This window comes from Phalacrocorax carbo, chromosome 10 (genome assembly GCF_963921805.1).
Source record: "Phalacrocorax carbo chromosome 10, bPhaCar2.1, whole genome shotgun sequence".
Taxonomy (NCBI): Eukaryota; Metazoa; Chordata; class Aves; order Suliformes; family Phalacrocoracidae; genus Phalacrocorax; species Phalacrocorax carbo.
Genome location: NC_087522.1, coordinates 21,303,373 through 21,326,693, shown reverse-complemented (window position 1 = coordinate 21,326,693; position 23,321 = coordinate 21,303,373). Strand labels below are relative to the sequence as shown.

General features: G+C 42.3%; 1 protein-coding gene across 1 annotated transcript in view; it reads right to left on the bottom strand.

The window, feature by feature from the left end:
- The window catches only part of RGS6 (regulator of G protein signaling 6), a 291,861-nt gene that overhangs the window by 101,251 nt on the left and 167,289 nt on the right, over positions 1–23,321 (bottom strand). Inside the window, exon 3 of the mRNA XM_064462381.1 lies at positions 10,557–10,656. Within this exon, the coding sequence (XP_064318451.1) occupies positions 10,557–10,656 (100 nt within the window). The remainder of the gene's footprint in view (positions 1–10,556; positions 10,657–23,321) is intronic.

Below are 23,321 nucleotides of genomic sequence, written 5' to 3'. Positions count from 1 at the left end.
AGTTCAGGGATGTGCAACAGGACTTGTGAGCCTTTACACCTGTATTATTTATTGCTGGGCACACGGCTGCAGTGTCTCAGCTGATTCATGTCAGCTCCCACTGGGCACAACACGGTGCCCAGACACACCACATTTGTGGCAAAGCAAGTTTCTGAAATCAGTAAGCAAAGGCATACCAACAAGCTCATTATGAAAGGGTTTGGGTTTTTTCCTATTGTTGTTGTTTGGTTGGTTTTGGTTTTGTTTTTCAGTGTGAAGTAGTTGTGTCTTTTCAACTTCTAGCCATGTATCATCTCCAAACACACCTTGCAGCTTTCCAAGAACGCAAGCTACTTTGTCAAAGACCCAACATTCTTTGGAGCTCTAAAATCAAGTCTTCCTACTTAAAAAAAAAAAAATAATCCGTAATGCAATATCCATGTAGCCATGACGTAAATGATGAATGAACAATGCTGCAATGCAAAACTATAAATCACACTTTAAAAGTCCTAGCCTTCTGATTCTGTTTTCTCTACTTGACAAAATAAATAAACTTTGATGAATATGCCACTACCAATTCATTAGTTTCAGCAACAACAGCCTTGAATAGCCTCATGACTGAAAATTTATCAGAATACAATAATCTTTATTTCTTTTCTGTGGCTACTACTGCTCCCTTAGAAAGCTCAACCTATCACTGTGTCTCTGGTAGGAGAAAAACGTAGACAGCATTCAACAAAATGGTGCTGGGCACCCCTCCCAAAAAAAGAGGTGCAATCCTATCCACAATAAAAATAGGTACAAAAATAAAAGAATAAGACTTTCCATGCAATACAACACAAAACCCTACAATTGGATCTAAAACCTCCCACTACTATAGACATACATTACTTTTCTTATCAGTGTATGTTCTTTTTTGTGTGTGTATGTGAGTATAATTAGCATTTTACATTAAACAACTTCTCACATGTTTTATTACTCATTTCTAGGTAAGAGTCAATCTCCAATCCTGGCCATATTGTGGCGGTATCTGCATGGAGAAAAGTCTTATTGTGCAAGTGACCTTGTACTGGAGTAGAACCCTGAGACTCTTCTTGCAAAGCATGCGTCCATCAAATAGAAATTAACTGAACAAAGACCTAATTGCTTAGTATTATTTCTCTGCAGGACCAAAGTATAATTTTCTTCCCTGCATGTGGTAGTGAATCATACATCAAAAATATCCAAGCTCATCAATTCACACCATACTCAAAACAAATCCATGGGAAAGCAGCATGCAATTTTGAGAGATTTATCCACACAGCAAAAAAAAAAAGTTAAAGAAAACATGCAAATGTGTATTATTTATGATGATGGATATGTATGAAAAGCCTGAAAGCCTTCTCATTTTCCTGTTTACCGTTTCTGATGGAAGGTTCTAAAGCCAAATCTGTGGCATTCTCAGGTGCTATATAGTGCAAATACGTAAGACCAAAGAGCTGACTATTTCTACTGGACCAGGCAGAATAAAACAAGTTAATCATCAGCCGCTCAGGGTATCCAGACAAACCAGGTGATACAGTTTGCCCACTCCAACACTATGCCAACCCCCTTCAGCTATAGCATCTTCTGGAGATGTATTCTAAACGTCCCCAGTGCAGGTTTTAGCAACAGTGGTTCCTGACTGGTGCACTATTTATGGCTGGTAAAAATAAACTGGTACACTATGTAATTCTTTGATACTATTTAAAGTAAGAAACCCAAACCAACCCTTCATTTCCACCCGGCTCCCAAGTTACATTGATGGTAACTTCAACATTGTAAATGAGATAAATCATACATAGAAGAATCATTCACCAATCAAACCTAATGTACGTGTAAAAGAACAGACAATTATTCATGAGGTTGGATTTACAGTTACTAAAGTTAAATTCTGCATTTCATTAGAACACCACGTTGATTAAAGTCAGGAAATTTAAACTCCAGAACAAACTCTTGTGTTTTGCAATATAAGGCCTTCAATTAAAATGCAAGTAAGAATCTGCTCAATAAATAATACCCTGAAAATTACTTTGACTAAAAAAGCCAAAGAATGACAGATAAGAATGAACAGAATATACGCATGGAAAAGTGAGGCAGATGTATTCACCAAATAATGAAAGGGGTTTATTTTTCTAATGGCTGGGATGGCATCGAATTAAAGCAACAGATTCAAAGTAACGATTGCCAAACCTCATTCAAAGATTTGCTCCTTCACGTTGCTACCGATTACCATTGGGCACTTACATATCATTGCTTTTGCTGTACCTCAAGGTAAAAAATGGTTTGTCTCAGGGTCAGATTTCCACATACGCCTCAGCGGGTGCGTGGCTTCTCAGGCACAGTGGAAGCAAAGCTGCTCTGCTGTGTTTGATGCTTAGCAGCCCACAGGAGTGTTGGAGGCAGGGCAGAAACAAAGCAAGAGGTGTGAAAAAACAAAACTGTGTTGGTAGAGCCTTCACCGCGCAACTCCCAGGTTGTTATGAAGTGAAGATGGAAGAGGTGAAGTACTGCAGCTGGAGTGCAGACTGCTCAACACTCAAATCCAAAAATCAAAGTCACGCAGTGCTCATAATTAATCTCTGCTCTTTTGCTGTGTCATTCAGATCTGGAAACAAACTTTTGTAATAATGCTGCGCTTTTGAAGGTAGCAAGATGAATGCAGAAGAGCATTAATCATTCATTTCTATGAGTTTCCACAGGCATTGAAATATTGTTGAATTTTCCTTTTAATGCTTTATTCATTAGCCACAATATTCCATCAGCTAAATGCTATGTTTCAGAATAAAACTGCAGTCACCAACAAGAATGCTCTTAATGTGTCACATTTTTCGTTATTGTGGCTGAATTACCAATTCATCTAAACACTGGAGTTCAGCAGGTAATTTATCATCAAATCCATCTCTGTTCCAGCTTTTAGTCTCTACCGAAAGACTGAAAAGGCCTAAAAGCAATTCTTGAAAAAAAGAAAAAAAAATTTTACTAGACCTGCTTTGTTCCGGACTCATAGCTTTCATTTGATGCCTTCCAGCCCAGTAATTTTTATGCTCATATTCTTCAATAAGAGAAATAATTTTATGCTGTTCTAACTTCTGCCCAGGTGGCTGGAAGGTCTTCTTGGTTTTATTTTCCCTTTTGACAACATTGCTGGTGACTGGGAAGAGCGGTCAAGTCACTGTAGAAAGATAAAGCTGGACCATTTGGTGATTTTTCGTGTTATTTTCATTGCCCACAGGAATATCCATGTTACATGATCATTTAAGCCTCTGATTCATCATAGCTTCACTTGACAGATGCAGAGGTTCAAATCCAGCAAGGACAAGTAGGACCAGGAAGGACCTTCATAATTCTAATGTAAGGAAGTTAAATTCCTCATAATATTCAGGGCTTTTAGGTAGCACTTGAGAGACCGTTTTGCTGACTGAATACTAAAGTCTCAGGATGCGTTTCATAAGGGTTCTGCAGAGGCCTAAGCCAAATTTTAATGTGCCCGCTGCTGGGATGTGCTTTTCCTCTAGTGTTTTACACCTCAGGTATGACTACTTTCAAGCGCTGTCATATTGAAGTACATGATTATGTAAAATGTCCAATTTTGGTAACTTTAAAAGGGGTACTTAATGTCATTTAATCATTTAGGTTTTACCCCATAATGCATGCACACATTTTTAAGGGATGCGTAAGCTTCACGTGATGCACGGGCACGCTACTGCAGAGACAAGCAGTCCGGGAGAGAACAGAGAGCTACGAACAAGACACCTTGAAGTAGCATCAACAGCCAGCTATGAAAACCGTCTTTCCTCTCAAAACTCAGAGTAGCTGTGGAGCCACACATACGGCAGTATTTGGGCTGGGTTCATGCCACGCAGCTAGGAAGGACCGCTCCCATGGGATGAGCCACACACACAACACCGCACCACACAAGCTAGACCTGAGCTGGGGGAACACAGTACAAACACAGCATGGCTTGTGACGAAGGTGAAGCTGTACGAACTGAGCTATAGCTTGGCTGCAGCAGAGGGCAGTGATACACAAACGCTAGCAGTCCTCATTCTGCATAGCACCTCCAAATGCAGAAGCCTGTTCTTATTTTGTAGAACACAACACTTCCCACTCTTAGGCTTATTCTCAAGAAAAACTGCACGCTCTTTATGTGTATTTAAGTGTACACATGTGCAGATGCACGGAAATATATCCAATGTTCACTGTTCAACATATTAATTCTGGTTGCTTTCTCTTATTTCTCGGACAACCACATCCTATTCAATTCACCTATCCCCCTTGTCCTCTGAAAATCAAATCCTTTAAACTTTTGCTTCACAAGGCGTTGACTTGCATCTTAACAACAAGCAAAGAACTGCTACACTTCAGAGAGCTGATTTTCATCCTTCCCTCCCCCATCCTTCTCACCCTTTGAAAGGTAGGAAGCTGGATAAAATTAAAAAGAAAAAGGGAGGGAGGAGGGAGCTGTGGATGAATACAGCATAACTCGGGCTCCTTAACTGGGTTAATTTGTCTCTTGGCAAGGGAATAGAGCGCTTAAGCAAAAGCTACAGGAAAAAAAATTGCAAGGCATGTGCTACTTGTGTAATAGCTGACATGTCTAATGCTATGTGATTCACAGCAGCTTTGAAATACTAGATTAAAAGGTATAACAATCTTCTTATTGAGGGAAGGATGGATTACATTTCCATTGGGTGCAATTTGAAGAATAGATGCATAAAAGAAGAAACTACAAGTTGTGATGAAGCAGCCCAGGCTTGAATTAGTTTAAATGCAACTTGCTCAGAGCAATTGATTTTTTATGAGAAATAAATGGATTTATATGCTTGACTAGTGTTTGCAGGCCAGCTTCCACCATGCGATTGCACAACTGTTGAATTTACTGTGCAGCATCTGCTGTACATAAATGTGGAAAGCCATCAGAAATTACACAGTACTATATATATATAAATATGTCAATTTTAACCCATGAGCATGTTCTTTGTCTTATTTACAAATCAGTAAAAACCCAAAATTACTTTGGATGTTGATTTAGATTTTGGCAAAGGGTTTGGTTTTTTTTTTTTCTTGTTTTGCTTGTTTTAACTAAATAGCAAAAGATTCATATTTATCAAAAGATTGAACATTTAGATTTGGGACTATTTACATCTACTAACTGCCTGAAACAGACTCAGTACCACATCAAGTCTCCTGTTTCTCAAAGCAAAACTGCATAAACCAGACAAAATAGAAAAACAAACAAAAAAAAACCCAAACAAACAAAACCCACAAAAAAGCCCCCAAACAGAAACAGACCCCCCACTCCACCAAGCAAAACAACAGAAAAACAACCCAGAAGGATTGATTCACCTGGGCTAGAAGTTCAGACCCAGACACCCATTTTGACAAACATTTCAGCTGTTCAAGTTCAGAGGCTGGCGCTGTCCCAGACCTAGGGATGCGTGATTTAGATCTAGAGTGGAACTACCCATGTGTTCAGGGAGATCTGTATCAGGTTCAGTCCTCCAGTTAACACCCCATGGTCAGGTGATGCAAGCAGCTGGACAGGCAGCCCAGGGGAAACCAAATCCACCTGCAGCCAGCTTATGGAGTTTCTTGGTCCAAATGAAAGTAGTTTCTGTAAGGCACCATAGCAAGTTCTACCCGTGAAAAAAGGCATTAAGGAAGCGAACATCGTAGCAAAGCACTCAGCCTGCTCTCCGGGCGCTGCTAGGTGATGGGTGCTGGCTCTCAACGGCATTGCTCGCCCTGGTCCTGCTCCCCACACCATGACCTCTTTCTTTGTACAGTTCCTCTGAATAAGGATCTTTCAAATCCTGGAGACAAGGAACTTGCTCTTCTCCCTTGTGCCTCTGGCTGCCACATCTGGATGAGAGATGTGCTTGAGCTCCTCTGAAAGGAAAAGGCTATGAATACCCTCAGATCGGCATCAGAGGAACTCATTTCGCAATGAGCATATGAAGTCCTCCAGCAGAACTTGTCTGAACTGAACTATGCCGTCAGGGAACACTAACAATAATCACGTCTCTCTTTCCCAACACTATGGTATTTCCATACTCCAGCCAAATGCACTTTCTTTGAGTGAGTGATATTCTGACGTGTTCCGAGACAACTCCATAGGCATTTGCCAAGACACATGCTGGCTTCTTCAGACAAAGACACACAGCAGTTTAAACTTGGTTTAGATCATGAGTCTCGAGTAACAACAGGCCATCTGGCACATTTCAGTAATACTGGCACTTTCTGCTCAGAGAGGTCCGGGACTTAAATAAGACAGACGTGGCAGGTCAGGAGTGAAGTGCATTGGCAGGGCTGCATGCACGAAGCTTGCATGGCAGCACTTAACCCAAGCCAGTACAGCCAGCACATCACCCATCAATCCATTCACAGCCACACAGGCAGCTCTGGGAGCCGAGCAAGACGACAAGCCAGCACTGGGGTAAGGGTCAGGAGCAGGGCGTAAGCGAGGTGCCAGCTAGGGGACTGCTGCTGGAAGGAGGAGGTATCACTCAAAATGGAGCTGTGGGGACAGGCCTGCTTGAAGTCAGGGGCTTATGGGTCAGGATGAAGTTGTATCAGCACTTCTTGGAAGGAGGGTACAATGGTGCAAGGCTTGTAGACTGCATATCTCCCATGGGTTGCAGTAGCAAAGGTGCTGGTACACAGGATCAGAAGGTACACAGGACCAGGATAAATCTGGAATAAGATTGTGGGCAGACTGGGGAGCATGAAGGAGGGTTTTTGCCCTGGAAAGCTCAGCTGTTGCAGCACTGGCTTCTTCCTGACTTGTTTCAGCAATGTTGTATAGGGACAAGTCTGAAACAGTGGGAGAAGAAAGTATATGCATTTGGTCCTTCTACCAAACAGGAGGTTAGTTTTAAGATGCAATTGTACAGAAATCAAAAAGAAGCTTATGAAGCCAGTTGTTTGTTGCTGGTTAGTATAATGAGATGCTCTTACAACAGTCTGATGATTGGGAAGTCAGAATTGCTGATTCATTTACAGAAACAAAATAAGTTCTAGTGAGAAAACAGTTTCCTCAGTAGAGAGATGTGAAACTTTGCCTATTGCAGTAACTGCTGTCATGGACATTGGCTGACAACCCGGCCTGGGCATGGATCACAGCGATACTCAGTACCTGCCCTCAGTTGGTTTTTCCCTTCTATTCATCCATGTCAGTGCTTGTACTCAACTTACCATTGGACAACCTCTGTCAGATACACGCACACAGATGCCACATGGACTGGTTTCATCTTTAATTCTCTGTGGCTTGCCCATAAACATGAAGACTCCACCAAGAAGATAATGTTACGATGCGCTGCCTTCCTTTGACCGACCTACTTTGAGCCAAAAGCCAGGGAGGAGGATGGACAGATCTACCTCTAATGCAGATTAGAATGTGCCTTTGGCACGACATCCCCCCATGGACTTATCGTACGTTCAAATAAGTTTTTTTTCATCCTTTTCCCAGATTCCTGTTGTCAAGAGAGGATCATTAATAACTCCCTGAGGCTCCTTCTCCTCGTGTTACACAATGTCTCATTCACAACTTGGGCATCAGGACAGATGAAAGCAAAACAGAGACAAGCAGTTCTTTCCCTGGTATTCAAACTTTAAATCAAACACCCACTTTGCTGTACTATAAACAGACCTGCCTGTTCAGAGCACCAAGATACTGCTGTAATGTTTCTTTTTCTTTAGGATTTTACACTTCTCCTGTGAGAAGCAATTACAATAGAAGTGTCAAGCAAAAAATAAACCCCTGTTAATAACAGTCACTCTGAGCCTGCCAAGTAAATAAATCATGCCTCAGTGTTACTGTTCCATTTTTCAGGTAGGAATAAAAAGTATGTGAGAATGCTAGACTCTAGAAGCTAAGCTCTTCCCAAGAGGGGGCCCAAAGTTATTGAAAATACAAGCTTTTCTCTTGCGTTCATGACATTGAGTGGAATTAGACAAGCACTAAAGTGACTATCCAGTGATCATAAGAATAGTACAGGTTGGAAGGATTCTCTGGAAGTCACCTAGTGCAACCTCCATCCAAAGCAAAGCCAGATGCAGAGTTACGTCAGATTGCCCGAGTGAGTTGTGCTCGGGGGCTTTTCTGAACAGCTCCAAAACGCTGGATCCACCACCTCTCCAGGCTACCGGGCCCGTGCTCAGCCACCCTGATCACAAACAACTTTCTTCCTATATCTAGCTGGGAATTCTTTCCTGCAATTTGTGTACGTTGTCTTTTGTGCTTCCACCATGCGCTGCTGAGAAGGGTCTGACTCTCTTCCCTATAGCCTGCCATTCCCTTCAGCTTTACCTTCTCCAGACCGAACAAACGCAGTGTCCTCAAACACTCTGCTCAAACACAGGTGCTTCTGCCTCTTGAAGTGCTCCAGCTCTTTACCCATCTATCACAAGCACTGAAACCATATACAAATTTCTTTTGGTTTTGGTCTATATTGGCAGGTCTATGCATTTGAAAGGAGAAATGAGAAATGGAGAAAACTTTGGGCACTCATCTGAGCCATCATTTTCCCCATACTCTTCAAACTCACAGGCTTCATGCACTGCCCAGTGCATCACAAGGGAGCTGCCCTCAAATCACCTGAAGGGAATGGTACTGAGCTTGTCGTCCCCCCCAAATCATCTAATTTTCTGTGAGCTTTGGAGAGAGGTTTTGTTCTTACTTATCTTCATCTTTTCACTGTTCCCTGTGCTGTGAAAAAACAGCCATTTCAAGGTGATGCAGCTGCAGCTGCTGTTCTAGAACAGCAGAGTGCAAGGGGGCAGTTTCCAGCATGCCAGGGAGCTGCCAACCGGGGTGGTACCTAAGGGTCACTATAATCAGTTTAAATACGCTGTGAGGTCACCTCTTTCCTTTGAGTAACAGGTGGCAGCTTGACAACTAGATCAATTGCTTAATCAATGCTATGAATATTAACAGGAGTATCAGAAACCTGTTTTAGCTGAATAAATCTTAAGACATCTAGTTTGTTTTCAGACTTGAGCTCACGAAATGAATTTTTAAATCAGATAAATGGTTATTTTCCCCAGAAACCTTCAAGAAAAGTTAGCTCATACCTACTCCAGCCATAACCTGCCATTTAGAAACACAATTTTTACATCTCATTCTAGATTCAGGTTTCTTTTCCACACTAAAGCCATAATCCTGCAACTGCCAGTTAAACTGAGTCACCACCCTGAAATCAATTTCAGACAGAAGAGCCTGTTGCTCAGTAAAAAGGGATTAACTGGACTAAGCCTTATTTAAGTAAAAACTTCATTCCAATTTCCATATGCCCTGCCTGTCCCGTGGACTCTGCAAATTTTTATTTCATTCCTGTAGCTTAAGATGGACATTTTTTCTGACACAAGGTTATCAGATCACACTCCTAAATCAAATCAATACAACCTCAAACTCTGTTCAATCCAACCATTTTCACAGTAAAGATAATTTTGAAGTACTTCAGGTCAGATATGCTCCACTGCATGGAACCCTCTTTGCAACGGCTTGATACCAGCTGTATTGCCAGTATCCCTGTTGGCTAGAGATATTTCCCCATTATTTTACAACAGTATAAAGTCCCCAAGATCAAGAAAGCTCCCTTCGAACTGCCGGTCTTCTCTCAGTTCTTAGTGTGCTGCCTATACGCAACAATGCAATTTTTGCATTTTTAGCAATCATCTGAATATTTTACTGCAGCAAAATCCCAGCTACGGAGAAGGAAGCCCTTCACTTTTTCAGAACCAAAGGGGAAGCTTCCCTAGACAGACTCATCAGTGTGTGTATCTGGTCTCATTTGGAAAGAGACTCTGCAGGAGAGACAAAATCGTATTCGCTTTGCAGAGATAGAGAACATCACGAATTATAAGTCACAGGAGTAGTTCGGTATCTCCTAATGGACAACAGTCTACTGGTAGAGAGAGGGAAAACAGTAGTTTTGTGCCACTGTAGTGAATTCTGCTACAGAGTTAGTGAAAGCAGGCACAAGAAACCCAAGTACAAATCCTCCAAGGAATTTACACCACCCTGAATAAACTCATCATCTATCAAGATCTTTGTTGCACTGGAAGATATTCTGTCTGGAAACAGAGGTAGGAACAGTTTTGCACTCTGACTCCCAGTTCCTGTACCATCCACATATAGCTTTAATAAAAGAGCATACGTGCATAAAAGTATTTCACATTCCTCTACCTGTCACAGAAGTCTGATAGGAGTATCTGGGTATGAGTAAGAAAACATTGTTTCAACTTTCTTTCCTGAGTTATTCCACAAGATCTTGGCATGCCCGTCATAGCGAATTACTCTGCCTGGTTATACTGTAATAGCCACAAAACCTATGTAACATTTTAAAATATAACTCACCCAAAGAAATATAAATGCTTGCTTAAACAGAATTAAGAAATCTTGATTTAATACTTCACCCCATAACAACATGCAGAAAAAATAAGCAGAGGGGGCATTTTTAAAATTTCACTCTGTTTTTTGTGGCTTTAGCAGCACATTTACCTAGCGCCAGTGAATAACAGCTCACACTCTCTTCCCTGCTAACCAGGGTCCTTACCAGTGACAACGCTGGGGATTTTGGACAGAAAGCTCTTGACAGTGCGGATGGGAACTCCACCTGCTTTGTCATCCTGCATTCTTGTAATGATGTCTTCAATCTGTCAAAAGGAAGGAAAGACTTAGTGGTTTATGCAGAACGGTGACGTATGTTTGTACGACGTGAGTGCTTTGGAGCCCTGCCGGTCGGATGGGCTTCAAATATACCAAGCATGTTACTTCATAAACACAGACCTAGAGACAAAGCTACAACCTCCCATATTTAAACTCTGAGACTAGAAACCATGAGACAACATAGACCTGCTTAAGAGATGGTGGTCTGCACATACTGACAATCCTACTGCAACCATGCTTTTTTGCTGACCAGTGGTGACAGAAACATGTTGTTTGGCCCACATGTGAATTAAGTTAGACTCTATACTGTGACGAGCTTAAGGTGCTTCCTGTCCAGTCCAGTTTCCCCCCTTCTCCCACATTCATTTGAATCCTCAATACTGTGACCTTTGGGTGGTTTTCATTTTCTGAAGGCTCCCCGACATCGCCAGTGCCCTACAGCTTGAAAAGAGCATATGACAGGACAACCGCAGGGTGATTTCCCCGTGCCTCATGCTGTAGGCAGGGATGGTATGTGTCTGTGGTCACTGTATGAAGTACACAAAAGTGAAACGATGATAGAGGAAAAACTGGTTAGATTTTCACAGCCAAGTTAACTTTTACTTCACAAGCACATAACCCACCACACACAGGCAAATTTACAATCATCTTCAAAAGACGTGGCAATCAGAGGATCTGATTACTGGGGAAAGGAGCTTAATCCTCCTCCTGTTTACTCTAAAACGGGATGGGGGTTTTGTTCCTTTTGAGGCTACTCCACCTGCATTTACTTAAAGGCAATGTCAGGGAGGAAAAAAGCTCAATGTAAGCACAGTGCAGAAATTTGGTATCTCCAAAAACTCTCTTCCTTCAAGTTAATAAGGTCTCAGAAGCCCAACCACAACAAACCCAAATCTGTTGGCTCTATTAGCTCGAGCGGTTGACAGCACAGCCCCTACCCGCTGGCGACAGGGGGCCAAGGCCAACGGCAGCCAGACAGGGAGCACAGCTCTGATTTTACCTAAAGATCATCTCCTCACAGACGCTGCAAAACACAACCTCAGCAGAGAGGTTACGTGGTGGGAGCACAGCCCCTCTCTCCCCGAACGGCAGCCTGAGAGCTCAACCAGCTCTCTTCAGCTCTATAAAGCCAGCTTCGTTTAGAGGTGCAAGTGAGTTTCTTTCACAGACTTAACACCTATATTTCAAAACAAGTTTAATTTCAAGCCTTCCTGAGGCGGTAAGGCAATGTCCCTGCCAACTTCAGACACTGAATTTGATCACCGCGTTTTTAACCTCAGGCTATCACTTCACCAAACTGTTCACACCTTGTTTATATATTCTTTTTAAGTTAACACATGTCCTGAACAAATTCTCAGTGGGAACAAAGTCACAAAGATTAAAATATCCTGAGATATTCAATAGATTATGGGAGGGTGGGGTTACCTACAGTTAATCTGTGATAGAATAATGCTACTTTTCCCCTAACTCAAACACTATGAAAATTAATACAACCTTTTGCCCTTTACCCAAACTTTATGCAAGGTTGTTTGCTGATCGAAAGAGATTCTCCCAGTTCAAGGATACCTGAGGAGCAACTGCTCCTCTCAGGCTGGACAAGAAGTGCTAAGTGTTTCACAGCACCCCACGGCGTTGAGAGGGGCCTGACAGCATTGCCTGTTGTGAAACCAGACCCACGAGGATACAGCGCTCTGACGCCAGACCTGCCAGAGGGGCAGGACAGCTGAGTTGCCTGTGGAGGGTGGACCAAGAAGGTCAGCCAGACTAAGAAGCGCTTCAACAAGGCAATGAAAAAACCCCTCTGTGACCAACTGTTTACGTGCCTTCATCAATATGCACTTGTAGCTGGCATCGGAGAGAGATTTTTTCCATGCATACGAGGAAGAAACTACTCTAGAATGTATTATGAGTCCCATCAGGAATACTTAAGGACTTTAAAAACTGCAAGTATAATTTTTGGTAAAACTGTTTTCTCTTTTTCTTTTTCAATGACTAGTTCAGAATGAAAAATGAGCTGAAATAATTGTTTTGATGCAAGAAAATAAACTTCTTATTCTTTTTGCTTACTATAAACTAAAGGAACACCAGCCGTGATTTAGGTTTTTACCTAAACTATCCCCATTTCAAGTAATCAAGCAGGCACTGGTGTCTTAAGTGGGGCCATTAATTTGGCTTTTAGTCACAATTACAAAAGCCTACTGCAATTTTAAATCAAAAAAGACAAAACTGTCCCAGAGATAATTCCTTCCCAAAAGGCTCCTTCTTCTTCTTGTCTTCCAGCCTGACTGCCGGAGCTTTCTGCTCTCCTTATTTCTGAGCGCTGGATGTTTCTTCTCTCCTTCCCTTTCTACTCAGATGCCACATCTCCTTCCTTCCCTGTCCTCTCATCTGATCCACAGACAACTACATATGTCACCCTCCTACAGTATGCCAGCACTTGCCGCCTGCTGCCCGGGAGACCGCAGGGTTACAGCCTCTGGTTGTACAGTCTTTCCATTTCCAACAAGCTTTCCCCGTGCTCTCCAGCAAATTCCTCCACTGCTCAAAGGCAACAGCATAGCCTACTCAAAGAAACAACCTTTTGTAAAGTTATAATCAAGTTTTAAATAAAATATTAAAAAACTATATCTAGCAACCTATGTCAAGTTTTTGTTCAGCCCACTACAAAGAAGATCTGACCATTTGTACCTGCCTTTGTGTTTTGCACCCACACAATGCGTGCAGATATTACCACCCTGGATCCAAAGTCCTGCCTAGCTATGGAAATGTTTCATGAAATAAGTGATATAGTGACAAAGTGGGGAAAAGCGATTAGTAGAGCTTCAAGTGTGGAGATACACAAAGAGGGACCATCAAGCTTGAAGGTCGTTTGCATCAAAGCCTTTCATCTTAACTTTTAAGAGAGTTACCTAGACACTTCACTGCTAATAATTCTCCCCTATATTTCTACATGTCATTAAATATCCTTTAGGTTTCCCTGTCTAGCAGATAGGGAATAGGAGTCCTTGGATAGTTCATTTCATCAGATTAGGAGGCAGGAACTAGTAAAACTAAACATTCCTCACATTTATCACTCCTAAATGAGCGAGCTTTGGTGAACTAACTTCTGCCTAACAAAAGTCCCGGTAAGAACATGCTACATGAGGTTTTTTTGTTTTGGTTTGGCTTTGTTTTTTTCCTTCCTCCTCCTCCTCTCTCCTGTTATGGAGGTCACTGCTATTTCAATCTGGTCTGATTTTGCATTAGTGAAAGGGACAGTTACTCTTCTCTCCAAGTGGATTCTGGGTCAGTATCTCCCCGAGAAAGGCAGAGCAATTTATGCATCTGCTGTCACTGTTAGCTACCCGCTGCAATGTATGCCTAACAAACTAGATCTGCCGTTTCTCCTGACTGGTTAATGACAGCTCTGCTCCCTGCATTTGTCCAGAATGACTTTATTTCACATTACCCCACTTTCAATGCCTTGAAAAGGGCTTTTGGCTTCAGAAGCACGTTATCAGTGGAGAGAGGGCTCTAGAGCAGGTAGTTTATGAGAGTTTACCACCGTATCGTTACACAGAATGTGTTGGGGATTTAATGCGTATGTGGGAATTTCTGGTATTCATTAGACCACCTTCTCTTCCACTATTAGCATATTTAATGGCCTGAGGAGGGTAAAGGCATGAAGTAGAAGAACCTGAATTTCTGTCATAGCTGAGATGTCTATCACTGGGAGGTGAGAAGTCCCTTTTCTGAAGTAGGGGAAAATAAAATTTATTATAACACATTAACAAATGTAGTGTAAGTCGTAATACAACAACAAACGTAACGATCGCAGCCCGGCAACTTTGGGTTAGTGCCACACAACCTTCCTAGTGTTACCACTGTAAGGGGAAAAATTACTTTCAGCTTTGCAGTAGCTTCTCTCTCTCCCAGCACCAAAATAAAGCAGGCGCGCAGACCGCAGCACGTTAGCGTGCACTGCCTTGCTGAGCCCTGGAGGAACCCTGCTCACTGTCAAGGCTGACCTTGGAGGCGACGGTCGGAGGGAAAGGCAAGTAACACAGAGAAGAAAGGCTAACAGCTCCCACCTCCCACGACCCCATACCTGGACACCACCAGCAGCTTACTGGAGCCACCCGGCTGAACACATTTAATTGCAGCTGAGTGATTACCATGTGATGATGTCAGAGGCCACCACAGTCCCGTTTTACCAGCTCAGTTTTGTGAGCTAGTGAGGGAAACAGTGCCCTTTTCATATTCTAGCGTCTGAGTTAGCTGCACATACTCCCTTGGACCCTGCAGGAAAGGTCCTGCTACCTATTTCTGAATATTTTGGTATGCATGAGGTTCCTGACTGATTACTCACAGCAGGGGCCCTACTCTTAGGGGTTCCTGTCACCAGCTAACCTGCGGCTGGAGGGTCTCTGCGCATTGCTCATCAGTGCCGACATTAAACTATAGGGTTGGATAGACACCTCTGTGTTATGCAAATACCCTCTTTGCCCCGGCAGATGAGAGCTCTCATGAAGATTGGTGGGGCTGGATAACACGTGGAGGAAAGGATCAGCCAGTTGTCAGGTAGCATGATGGCAACAATTATAAATACATTTGATCTTATACTCTTGACTGAAATATAAGTTTAAAATAGACCGTTTCTCGCTCTGCCAACCCGTACGGGTCCCAGAGGTGCCTCTGACTAGCTCTCTGACACTACCAGTGTGCCTGTGCCTTCTGCACCTGCTGGCTCCTGCCACGCAGCCCCCCCCACACACACAAACGAGGAAAGTAGGTTTGACAAGATGTCTGAAGTCAACTCGCTTCACCTGTCCAGACAACTTCACTCTGCTCAAATGCAGGAAAAGGAGGCTGAAAAGAAAACGAAAAAGGGCTAATACACCACCCTTTGGCACCCTCGAGGGAGAAAGGACAACCTTGCCTCCGAGACAGCGCTGAAATGCGGCGGAGCAGGACTGCCAGAGAAGTGCGACCTTCAGGAAACAGCTTCATCTGGCTCTGTCCAAGTGTCCCCTCCCGTATAATGGAGATAATACGGAATCACGCAGGGGCAGCGAAACTTAATTCAAAGATGTCAGAGAAGTCCTTGGAGTGCCTCAGATAGCGGATGCTACACAACTACAAAAAGAGATGCTCCCCGTCTCTGACCACCTTTCACAATGCCAACGACGGCAACAAAACCAAAGCGTGGCAGAGCACCGACGTGCCAGCCGGCAGGGCCATTTGGCTGCTTCCTACATGACTAACTTCCAGCGATAGCTGAGGGCAGGGGAACTGATGGAACTCGTCCTCTTCCCGACTGAGCTTTTCTCTCTGATTCTTTTTAAATTTCAGAGCTTATTTCGGATAAAGGCAGAGTGTACCACACAGCTCCCTCATGCTCGAGTGCGTTTCGGGGACTGAAGAAAAACAACAACTATGTTCTTCAGATGTTTATTGGGAGGGTGAAACAGAGCTAATAATGTCACCGTGAAACTGGTAACATGCTTTATCATTTCCACATCTCTGTTGTGAATAGGAGGGTATCACTGAAGGGACAACTACCAAGGCACTCATCATAATTATGTGTATACTGCTGCTAATCTAGCTAGAGTTTCACACAGTGAGTATCTACTCAGCAAGCCATCACATGGAGGGACAGGTTTCACCACATCAATTGAATTAACCAAAAAGATGCTCAGGGCAAAACTGCTACACTTCTTATTCAGCTGCGGCGGTGCAACACCGGAGCTTGGGGGGTACCAGGCAGCAGCTTTTTGATCAGACCATGCCTCCCTTAACACAGCCTATGACAGCAGCTCTGCACAGCACCCCTGGCTCAGCCTGGGCTGCATTATAAGCAAACGTAGTCATGGAAAGCGAGAGCTGACGCTATTCCCCTTAGGCAACATATGCACAGTTGGAAAATAGGGTTTAATATTCAGCAGAAAAACAAAGCTTAGCAAATTAATTCAGCAAACAGAGATTCTCCAAATGAGCTGAACTAATGCAATTTTCTCCCTCCCCCAAAATCAAGCTTTTTGCCCATCAGTGTCAACAGTTAGAAGCAAAAGACATCAATGCGTCACTGTTATGCAAACTCAATTTTTCATGACAAACGTTTTGACAGACAGCTCCTGATGAGCTCAAATTCTACATGAGCTATAATTGCTTAAAACAGGAGGCTATTTTGGCACGTTAGAAAGCTGTGTAAAATACTAAACGTGAGCTCTTGTTTAGTGATCGTGCAACTGTAATTACAGTAGCAAATGCTTGGGACTCCGTTGCATTTTACAGCATAACAGAAGTTTCTTGCGAGCTGTGGTGCATTTTCCCCCACGCTTTTTACAGTTATGGTAAAGATGTCACATATATGCATGTAATCGGCTTGAAAGATCTTACATTATTTAGAACACGACCACTCTAATTAGAAACCTTCTCAGGTTAGGTGCACGTTAGACCACATATTTCCTTTGGTCTGTACGCAGAAATGTTAAGATTTTTATGACTGCAGGAAAGTATCATAAATATCCAGTGAAGACGATGTGAATTTAAAATAAAGCACTCCAGTGGAAACCAAATGGCTGTAGAATTATCACCGAGGTGCGATGCAAGCCACATTTTGGTGAAAGAAATTATACTATTACTGCCATACAGCATGTATTGAATAGGGGCGGCTTTTGTGTGACTTAAGAACTATCCAAACACATATGAAGAGCCATACACAGATAGATGCATAAATGCACAGATTGTTCCAGCCAGGAAAACTGTAGTGTGGAATCATCTATAAACTGTTTCTCAGGGTGCAATCTGAATTGGAGGAACCGTTTTGGGGAAAAAAGGGAAAAAGTTCAGTCCCTCTGTCCCCTAAACACTGCTGCTAAGGGAGCCACTGGTGCTGACAGCATCTGGGCTGTTGGTATCTGTCGCTAGTGACAGCACTGAGCCTCCCAGGCCATTTTACACCGGTCACCAGTCACCTAGTACCAACTACTTCCGACCACGCCGTCCTCAGCAAGATTTGAATGGATAATCCTGAAGTTCTCTGCAATGACTATCTACAGATAGAAGACTAATAGATTCAAAAGAAAGCAGCAGCATGGGTTGAAATATGAAGGAAGAAAGTTCCAAGAGGAAATCTAAAGCTGCACTTACAGGACTGTATCCACCACAGTCCCCTTATGTCAGTAAGCAAGAGGGGGAGCATGAGAGCACGTGCTTTGTTTTGACAAGCTTTTACTGAAGTCACCAACTGTAGAGACTGAGGGCATCCTGCTGCCTCACTCCAGCCAGGGTCCGACGCACAAGTTGCTGTGGAAGCAGCAGAGATTTTCTCTTCTGTTGCATCACTGCACGGAATGTAAAACTACGCAGGTCTCCAGATGGCTCATACAGGAGCGGAACAGGCATGCCTACCACAGCCCACCCAGGGACTGCTGTAGGAGTGGCGTGGCGGAGCTCCTTCGCGTGCCCACTCCCAAGCAGGCACGCACGTTTGGGCCCCTTGCTGCTCCCACCGCAGGCAGGGCACCAGGGCGAAGGCAATGGGCTCACCCTCAGGAATGCCCAGAAGCAAAGCTGTGACCCAGCTGCCCTCTAAAATAACACTGCACAAACTTCTTGAATAGACAAGTGCCAAAATTAAGAGTTGAGTTCAACAGCTTTGATTTTGTGAGCGGTTCTTGTGGGGGGTTAGATCCCACACCCTGAATTTCACTTCGAGTTCTGGCCGTCAACTAACCATTCTCACAAAAAACAGAGTTATGCTGAAACATGGTTTTGTGCTGGAATGACTAAGAAAGCTCCAGGAATCTTAAATCCTCCAAAACCACCAGGCTAAGTCTCCAATTTGTAACATGATTTGAGGCCAGTTTTTCAAGACTGATTAGAAGTAGCACATAAGAGTTTTAGTATTACACTAGATTACAGGAAATAAATAATCCTAGCCTGTGGCGGCCTATGCATGACCTGGCATGAGAAAGTAGCACCTCTCTCTCCCCCGTGATGCTGAACTGCAGTTTGATAAACACAACACTTGCAGAAGAAGTTCACTCTCCTCTGGAGCATCAAATATAAGGCACTTCCAGGCAGAAAAATGCCAGGCTTCAGTGGGTAACCAATCTGTTCCTGCACAGAAGCTTGCAGCTCCCCAAATCTCGATAAAAATTAAGAGCTGGTTATGAACTGTACCGAAACCACTTTAAATCCACAAATCCAAGCAGACTTCATTTCTGCCTTCCCAAAGCTGGGAACTGGACAATATTCTCAAGGCTCATCATCCTTCTCCAGAGCTGGAAACACAGAGCTGCCACCTCCCACCCCACCTGCCTTCAGTGTGAGGCTGGGGAGGAAAGGACTACCCAGCCACCGCCTCGACAGCGCCGCTGGCGTGTGTAAATGAGCCTTCCCATGCAATGGGGTGGAAAAGGCCATTCCGAGGTCTGGCAGAAACTAAATTACTTTAAACAATACTGAGCAGGTGTAATAAGACAAGTAGTTCCTCACAAGCAATGTTTCCCCCTCTTGCTACACAATGCAGCAACTGCTAAATAATTAATCTGAAGCATTCCATTAAATGTATTCTTTACTGAAATTAAATACAGAGACATAAATATTAAGCAGATAAGAAGTGGGGATGGCGTTGGTGGATGCCTGATCAGGGTTTTGGCACTGCTACTGCTGTCTTTAAAAATCTAAGTAATGATTAGCAGCAAAAGTCATTGTATCACCTCACACTCAGAGAGGACTGTGTTGTTCTCCAGTTCTCACTTTTTTAAAGCAAAACAGATTTTCTACCCCACTAACAGATCTTTAACAGGAATCAAATGCTGCAACTGAGGAAAAAAAGATAGAGAGGTATCTACTACATTCCTGACTATATTCTGCATACAGAGGAAGAAAACGGAAAGAAAGTAAATCCCATTTAAAGTGACTATTTTCTGTTTAAAACTGTAAGGCCTAAATTTGCACTTGGATTTAGGCCCCATGCCTGAGGGAAGATTTGTGCCCCCACTCTCGTGAAAGGGCAGAAAGGTATCTGTAGTGAAAAGGAGGACACACGAATCGTAAGACTTCTACGCTGCCAACTTCTTGTTTCAATCTGAGCTTCAAAGGACTATCAACCGCCAGCAAAATCAGATGAAATTATGTAGTACAAACTTGAGAATATTATTTGATAAGAAATGCGGTGTACCATCATTTTCTATTCATTTTGCAAAGCTTCATATACATGTTCCTACCTTCTCCCCCAGTAATGAAGCTACTTGGAGCCATTCAGAAAATAGTTCGTGAGCTATTTCCAGTACGAGATGAAAAAGTTTGGGTTTGTTGTTCCCTGCAGGAAAGCTGTATCACAGGCACCGCATCGCCGGCGTTACCTCCCCTAATGAATTGATAAGGGAGACTATCCAGCGTATCCCTTCTTTCTATTTTTCTAGCTGATGGGCTCCTGCGACTTAGCTAAAATAAATAATGCAGAAATAAATATATACACCCACCAAATATTTCTCTTCAAAACAACAAAAAGCAGGGCTTCAGGAATTGGGTTTTTTTTGCCCTTTTTTTAAAGCATTCCTCTATGTACATAATATTGTGGCACATAATATAGGGTAACAAATCATTTCATACATCATTTTACTCTTCGCACTGCAACGTGCCGTACCACAATAAAGACTAGATACAACCCCCTCACCTCCAAATGCTGTTAAGTAGATGCAAAGCAGAGCAGTTTATCAATTACAGGAAAAAGAGGAAAGCCTATTCACCACCGTCAAAAGGTGGTATTTTGTTTCTCTCCCTTTCCACTTGATAATGTCACCTTGGAACAGGTTTTGTTTGGTGGGGATTTTTTGGTTTTGGTTGGTTGGTTTGAGGGTTTTTTCTGGGGTTTTTTTTTTTTGTGTTGTGGTGGTTTGGTTTTTTTTCCCCTGAGGGGGGGGAGGGGGGCTGTGTTGGTTTGTTTCTTTTTGAACACATAAAACAAAAAAATTACTTAAAAATTATAAAGGCAAAGACACAGAAACCCCTCAGATTTTCCACCCAGGATTTAAAGGTAGTACTGCAAAAGGGAACATTATTTTCATTTTTATTTCAGAACAGAATTAAAAAAAAAGAGACTTTGTGGAGATTTGTTTGACTGAGAGTGAAGGAATGTAGGTTTGGAAATTTTTTTTCCATACGTCTACAAACTATGTCTTTTTTTCCATATTGATTTTTAATGCCTTTTAAATGCATATATAAAAAAATCAATTTTATTATCAGAAAACCATACAAGATTACCAGTGTTGGAAACTGAAGACCTTGGGTTAGCCCATGAAGAGACAAATCTGAAGTGTTTAGCACTGCAGGACTTTCTGTACTAGCACTGGGAAAGAGTTCACAACAAAAGGCAGCGACAGGCAGGCCTGGTCTGGCCACCCACACCATATCTAAACATGCTGCAAAGTACAGATTCCATATTTTTAGTGAGGTTATAAGGTTTGGGAATTTAGCAATTATTGAAAAAACATTTTTTGAAGTGTTCTACTTCACTCTCCGATACATCAGTGCGCAGCCATAAAATGAAAAGTATTAGAGAAAATTTAAAGTGTATCTGAGCATTAATCAAACCAGATCTGATACTGTCTGACCAATGCTATTGTAATTTAGGAATTAATTTATTGAAATATGGTAATTTATGCTGATAGGCCAGTTTGCATAACATAGGAGCCCCAGAGCCTCTTGAACTGAGCCACTCAATTGCTCTGGCCCTTGACTTTGAGAGCAGCTATTGCTAGAATGAAAAAAAACCAAATCCAAACGTCACAGATCATGGATTTTTAATTCATGCCTTCCATTTAGCATACGATTCTCATAACGTGATCATCATTACTGGATTCATTAACATTTTCATGCACTTCAACTGCCATTCATTATTCTAAGACTGACTGGTGCTTTCCCTTCGGCAAAGCAAATGCTGCAAATCAAACAGTAGTTCTAAGTGCTGCTGAGACTCAATTACAGTGCTCACCATGGGTGAGGTTTACTTCAACACTGATTTTGTGATTTATTCAGTGGTTCTACTACTGTTAACTGTGTCCTTTGGTAGCAACAATATTGTCAATTTACTAAGAAATACTTAAAACAATTTATAACAGCACTTTGCAAAAAGAATAATTTTCCTTGTTCGTATAAAAAGAAATGTCAGATTCTTTTTCCCCCAACAAAGTTTTCCTTCTCCTGCTAATAATGAATCAAGGACTACATCACTTGCAGCAAGCTTGTGGCAGTTAATAAAAATGATGCCACGTCTGCTTTTCTTCAAAATCTCAAACTGCTGCTTGATTCAATTCTGGCATTTAATGTGTCTAATGCCCGACTGGGGCTCTTCTGTTCCTTTTAACCCTCTTTTATAATACACATTAAAACCTTTCCAGAAAGAGTCAGAGATGCCCCAGCTTTGAAGAACACAAGTGCACTGTGGTTGGAAACAGCTACAACATCTGTGAACCCTGCTAAAGACGCCAATTTTAAGAGACTACTATGTCTTGACACCTAAGCAGTATTTTTCTTAATCTGGGGCAGGGGACACGAGAAGAGTTACCTGCAGAATGAAAGTTAGAAATACTACAAATAAAGATATATAATTTACTTTCATTGCTGTCTTCCCTACAGGGCTTGTGTAAGAGACAACTGATAACACTCCTCACAACGCAGAATTACCCAGGAAGAACAAAAGGGCGCTCTCGCCTGCCTCTTCTGCCCGCAGTCAACACAAAAGCCTGTCTCTGGCCCTGAAATGCTAACTTGCTGGTTTATTCACCGAGAAAGGACAGAACAGAATAAAAGAAGCAGACACTGCATCCTGTGGCTACAGCTCTGTGGTTGTTTCAACATGTGAACATACTAAATGAGAGCAAGCAACCTACCTCCAGAGCACAAAACAACTACTCTTACCCTTTTTCATATCACTGTCACATAACAGATGTATCTATACACGGTTTTGTTTTGGTGTTTGGGTTTTTTTTTTTTTTTTTTTTAGACACAGATACTATTAGCTCCAAAACATAAATAGTAAATAATCCTTTTGCATGACACAGGTAACTTTCTCATGGATTTCATGTTCAACAAAACTATGTTTTCATTGTGTGAAAGGAGAACATCTAGCACAGGTAACACCACCATACACCTATTCAATCTTACTACACACAAACAACTGGTTGTACAACATAGTCTTGACCTCCACTCTACCTTACTTTCCACAGCAATGGTTTCTGCACTAGCATACTTTTGCTTGTAGACTATTGTTTGATTTAAAAAGTCAAATGCCTATACATCTCAGTTGCATAAGTCTACAAGAACGGTTAGCCAGAACGTCTTACCCACTACATTTTTAACTGCTTGATGCTGAAAGATGGAATAGTTAAATACACAACTATATTGCAAGAGAGGGTTTTTTTTTTTATTGTCAAATGTCAGCTGAGACACAGATGGGGTATTTGGTCATAGGTCATACCTATCTAATGTACTGAAACAGTAACGCACTAAGCGGCCCAAAAACAACATGAGTTTTAAGCACATAAGTTGCAATATAAATCACAGACCACATTAAAATGATTAACCTGCCTCATTCCAAGATGGAACAGAAGCAGCTCTACACACGGGTGAAAAATACATTTTATGGTTTCAGAAGTACACT